This window comes from Dipodomys ordii, unplaced genomic scaffold, assembly GCF_000151885.1.
Source record: "Dipodomys ordii isolate 6190 unplaced genomic scaffold, Dord_2.0 Scaffold62, whole genome shotgun sequence".
In the NCBI taxonomy this organism is placed as follows: domain Eukaryota; kingdom Metazoa; phylum Chordata; class Mammalia; order Rodentia; family Heteromyidae; genus Dipodomys; species Dipodomys ordii.
In genome coordinates, this window is record NW_012267278.1 from 8,132,613 (window position 1) to 8,138,612 (window position 6,000).

A 6,000-nucleotide genomic window follows, 5' to 3' on the forward strand; every position below is an offset into this window, starting at 1 on the left:
AATTGAAAGAGGAAAGGGAAGCAAGCAGCGATGGCGTGATCCACAGCAACTCTGCTGCATTAGGAAGTTTTCAGTTTTTGTATGTCTCTGCTTGATTGTTTTCCTTGCTTTTTACATTGATATCAGACTGCCTTGGAATATATTTTGGATACATTATGTATCCATTTTATTTATATTATGTTTTTCTCCTTGGTTCAGAGCAAGTTATTAAAATTGTTAGTATTTACTTACTCTTTTTTTTTTCTCATGCCAGTCCTGGGGCTTGCACTCAGGGCCCTGGCACTGTTGCTAAGCTTTATTACTCAAGAGTAGTACTCTACCACTTGACCCACAGCTCTACTTCTGGCTTTTTGGTAAATACTTGGAGATAAGAGTCTCATAGACTTTCTTTTCCAGATTGGCTTTGGACCATGATTCTCAGATCTCAGCCTTCTGAGTAGTTAGAATTATGATTATAGGTGGAAGCCACCGGCACTCGGCTAATATTTACTTATTCTTCATATTGCTTCAGAAGCCACCTGAGATATCAGAGTTCCTATAAAATGACTTTGGAAGTTGGAATGCTTACCCTGTCCTTTAATAAAGTAGAGTTATATTTTGATTGGGACAAAATATATCTGTATCTATCCATCAACACACACACACACACACACACACACACACATATATGTAAAAGATATATTTTAACCCATGACTAGTTGAAAGTTAAGATTAAGGGCTTTTATATAACCCTTGTTTAGATTCATTGAATGACATTAACATTTTGAGTGATTTATTTTATGTAGTATAGAAAAAAAGGTTCAGTCTATGCTATTGTCTTTTTCAAGCTTAACTGAAAGCATTTTCCAGGCATCACTCTAACCAACACCGCTCTCAAGAATACCATAAACCAATTTCTATGTCCTTCCTTCCTTCTTTCCTTCCTTCCTTTTTTGAAGCTGGAAAGATCTAATAAAATACAAAGAAAGAGGTGGAAACATTCCTAATTTGCCATTTGGCATTCACAACCTACAATAAGCTATGGTCTAAAAATATTTTTATAAATCTTATCTGTACTTAATGTCCACCAACTTTATGTGAACTCAACACAAGTTCCAGCACAATAAAGCAACTATTCTGGCACGTAGGTGTGTGTCTAACTTAAGTTTTACATTAAAAAAACTAAAAGTGTATGATATACTTTAATAGGAAAAGAAATGTGTGTGTGTGTGTGTGTGCATGTGTGTGTGTGTGTGTGTGTGTGCGTGCACACATGCATGCATGCACATGTGCATGAATTTTTAAATGACTTACTTTTTACATTTTCTGATTTCCAGGACGAGGTCATTGGGATGAAGATAGTGTGGTTAGTTCCCCAGACCCAGGGTCAGCCAGTGAATCTGGTGAGAGATACCGCACGGAGCAGTATCAAAGCAGCCCACAGGAACCAAGCAAAATTGAAACTCTGATCAGAGCTACCCAACAAATGATTAAAGAAGAAGAGAACAGATTGCAACTCCGAAAAGTTCCCCCAGATCAACTGGCTTCCATAAACGGAGCTGGGAAAAAACACTCTCTCTGTTTTGCAAACTACCCACAGCCCCCAACAACAGGTGAAGTCTGCCATAGCTCCACCCTTGCCAACACGTCACCCTGCGACCACATCCAGCAGAGAGAGGGAAAGATGCTGAGTCCCCATGAAAATGACTATGACAACAGTCCCACCGCACTGTCTCGGATAAGTAGCCCCAATTCCGATCGTATTTCAAAATCCAGTTTGATCCTAGCTAAAGACTATCTGCATGCAGATATGTCTCCTCATCAGACAGGAGGAGACCATTCTGCTGTCTCTCCAAACTGCTTTGGCTCCCACCGGCAGTATTTCGATAAGCATGCTTACACATTAACTGGATATGCCCTGGAGCACTTATATGACAGTGAAACCATCAGAAACTATTCCTTGGGCTGTAATGGCTCCCACTTTGATGTAACTTCCCATCTGAGGATGCAGCCAGACCCAGCACAAGGACACAAAGGAACATCTGTTATAATAACCAATGGAAGCTGATGTTTTTCTAAAATGTTTTGTTCTTCAAGGGTCTCTGAAACATATTTATAGTTTAATGTCCCATTACCAGCACTTACTACACCACAGATTGTCAAGAGAGGGTAATTTAAGTTCCTGGGTATATGACATGTGTTCCCATGAAATCAAAGAAGAAAACATAGCACTAGCATTCAGGGTTATATACAGATAATGGAGATAAAGTGACTACATAAATAGCCCATCCAATTATATGGGAACTAGAATCGATACATATTTGAATTGAAAAATACTCATGTAAATCAAGGAAGCATATATGCCACATGGAAGGGCTGAAGAATGGCAATGTTGTATTGTAATGATCCCATTAAATTCCTACAGACAGATTACTCACTCTTCACAAATGCTATGTGCACTTTACACGCAGAAATAGAGAATATGTGCCAGAAACACACCTAACCATGCAGAAATAGAGAACATACATGATCAACACACCAGACCAGGGCACCTTTCCCTAGCTCTACTATATGAAGCTTCTTAAACAAAATGTCCCTGCTCAAAATAACGAAGGAAGAAAGAGATACATCTCATAAATTGATTTCTTCTTTGTGGTTTCAAACCAGTCATCTCATTTAGTTCAGGCATAAATTAAGGAAATGGTCTGGCTGTGGTACAAGAATGTGCTTTCACCTGCAATCCATTATAAGCAATCAGAAAGTGGTGTATTTTCACCTTACTTTTTGAGATAGACAAGGGCCAGAATTGCACTGTCATAGGAGTAAGGAGTTTTCTAAGTAGCAGCATTGAGATGGTAGGAAACACATCCGAAGTGTGGTGTGCTCAGCTGAAAGTAGTTTAATGAAGACGGCAAGGCCAGGGTCAGAGAAGGACAAAATGATATCTCAAAACAATTGATGGCTCAGAATTAAGTAAGCAACATGTTTGGGGGCTTGCTGATAAACCAACCAAGTAGAAAATTCAAACCAAATTCCCTAAGAAATTAAAAAAGGCTGCTTAGTGTAGAAATAATGAAGGCAAACCTGTGAAGTGTGTGATATGACAGCTGGGCAAGTGTTTGAAAACATTTCAAAGCACAGATGTGCCATGGTGAAGGAGAGGGGCTAAGATAAAAGCAGATAAGCAAGTGGTTAAGGGGGTGAGAGGAGTACTCTGATGGAAATAATAAGCAGGGTTTCTTTATTGTTTGTAAACAATGAAAACAAAAAAATTGCTTTTTATATGTGTGCTATATAACAGAAAGATTAATGAAACTACATGCCAAGATCTCTGGGTTCTGGTTCTGGTTCTGACTCTGGCTGTGAATGATTCTTGTGATCTCAGATGGGTCACATGGCATGTCTGGGTCACAGATCTCTGTGCTGAAAGGCAGATCTAATGGTCAACGGCTCTGTGGTTCATTGGTGCAGCAGAATCGGAGTTGGGAGCTACTTTGCACTGAGTTGTCAAGACCAGTTGTCCTGGTTTTGCCAGGACATGCAAAGATCTTCATGGTTTGTAGCTTAAGCAGGTACTTGGGCTCTTTTAGGAAGGTATAGTAACAGTTAAACTTTTCTTAGAATCAAACAAATTGTAGATGGTAGAAATTCATAAGGGGAAGGGAGAATAGAATTCATTTAATGCACTATTGTCTAGTAATCAAAGTGAAGTGACACAATTGATCAGAGAAGCCTCATAGAAAATATTTTGTAGGAGTCTCATGTCTGAAACTTGTGCCATATTCAAGGAGGGGAATGTACTAGAAGAACATGACTTAACATTTTGAAAACAGAACATGACATTGGACACTCAGGGATTAATACTATATTTTCCTCATTTAATACAATTATTTGGAAGTCTAGATTATTGATAATCTGTATGATAATAATTTGAGAGTTGAATACTGGGTTTTTGTACAGGAGAAAAGATGTTACATAGAATTAATCATTTGTGTAACAGCAACATTTGTCAATATAAATGCTAAAATAAATAAGAAAGGGAGTAATCATATCTACATTAAAAATGTTTCAAATACAATAAAAGTCAATTTTGAGTTAATTTCTAAACAAAGACTAGTAAGTACTTTTAAGACAACTATTTGTATTGAACCTCCAAAACATTTAAAATAGACTGATCAATTTGCAATGTGAAATAAGGTTTTAAGAATGCTAAAGGTTTTGCAGAATTCTATAGACAGATAAATGTTTCAAAACATGAGTGTCTGACAAAGGAAAGGAAATTTGTGCAGTTGTTTTCTACTTATAGAAAAATTTCCACCAAATTTGTCAAGAACAAATACCGGAAAAGAAATGGAAGCAGGAAACAAAGTAAAGGAACTGCTATTAAAGAAAAGTCTGTCACTAAAATAATTCCAGTGGCTTTTATATGTAGGCTAATTAATGGGAGGAATAAATTATGGATTCTACAGATAGGGGCTCATCAGGAGAATAATGTTTCTTAGGGTGGATGACAGTTTTGCTCGCTCTCTCTCTCACTCTCTCTCTCCCCTCTCTCTCTGCCTCTCTCTGTCTCTGTCTCTTTCTTTCTTTCTTTCTTTCTTTCTTTCTTTCTTTCTTTCTTTCTCTCTCTGTCCATCTCTCCCTCCCTCCTTCTTTTTCCTTTCTTTCTTTCTTTTTTCTCTTTTCTTTCGTTCTTTCAGCTGATCCTGGGGCTTGAACTACAGGGCTTGGGTGCTCTCTCTGAGCTTTATTTGTTCAAAGCTGGTGGTCCTACCACTTGAGCACAACTCCACTTCTAGATTTTTGGTGATTGACTGGAGATAATAGTCTTACAAACTTTCTTGCCCTGCCTGACTTTGAACTGTGATCCTCAGATTTCAGCCTCTGAAGAAGCTAGGGTTACAGGAATAAGCCATCAGTGCCTAGCTAGTGACTACCATTTTTTTTTTAAATCAGTCCTGGGGCTTGAACTCAGGGCCTGGGCACTGTCCCTGAGCTTCTTTTGCTCAAGGCTAGCACTCTACCACTTGAGCCATAATGCTTCTTTTGGCCTTTTCCATTTATGTGGTACTGAGGAACTGAACCCAGGTTTCATACATGCTAGGCAAGCACTCTACCACTAAGCCACATTTCCAACCCATAACCACTATTTTTAAAGGGAGGGAAAATTACCTAAATTACATCTTGGCTAAGGATTTTGATAGATTGACTTAGTTTCAAGTAAAGACCATTTGCTTAATTTGCTGAATGTCAATAATTTTGTAGCAGCAATTTCATTTCATTACATATAATGCCTTCTAGTTTACCTTTTTTTTGCAAAAAGGCATTATTATGAAAATGATCCAAAATAAACTGACATTTTTATGACAAGGTGACTTCTTCCTAATCACGTAGATGTGTAAAAATCTGTTTATAATCTGCACTATTTTATTCTGTGCAGGAACATACTTCCTCATAAGGAAGGTATTATTTGTGTCTCTTAAAGATATGGGATATAAATAAATATGTTCTCAATAACTTAATTGGTGAAAATCAAACTAAACTTGGTTTTAGTTTAATCCATCACTTTCATAACTTTGCTCAAGTTCTGAAAACTATGAAACTTGATTGAAATAGAGCAAAGGATGCTTTTTAAAAAAATCACCTTGGGGTGTCATAGAAACATATTATATCCCATTATACTGATGCAATGTGTAATAATTCATTAGATATTACAAAACTCATGCTTTCTAGTATGAATATCTTTATTGCTCATTTTCCCTGCTTGAGCCAATTTAAAAATTTGGATGACCAAAGAAGTAAATGAATATGTCTCCCATTTTTCTTGGTAAAATGGTTAAAATTATTATGGATGTATTATTTTAAATACATCATAGTATGTCACAGTCACTCCAGGTCAAACATAGATGTGTTTCTGCTCCACCATTCCTTTGAGATAATATGATGAGTATAATGTGCTATCTTTCTAAACTAATTTCTTAGTATAAGGCAATATGACAATGCTGATGTGACACTCACAAT

General features: G+C 37.1%; 1 protein-coding gene across 1 annotated transcript in view; it reads left to right on the forward strand.

The window, feature by feature from the left end:
* The window catches only part of Sim1 (single-minded family bHLH transcription factor 1), a 78,346-nt gene extending 73,852 nt beyond the window's left edge, over positions 1–4,494 (forward strand). Inside the window, exon 12 of the mRNA XM_013022391.1 lies at positions 1,317–4,494. Within this exon, the coding sequence (XP_012877845.1) occupies positions 1,317–2,047 (731 nt within the window). The 3' untranslated portion in view covers positions 2,048–4,494. The remainder of the gene's footprint in view (positions 1–1,316) is intronic.
* The last annotated feature ends 1,506 nt before the right edge of the window (positions 4,495–6,000 follow it).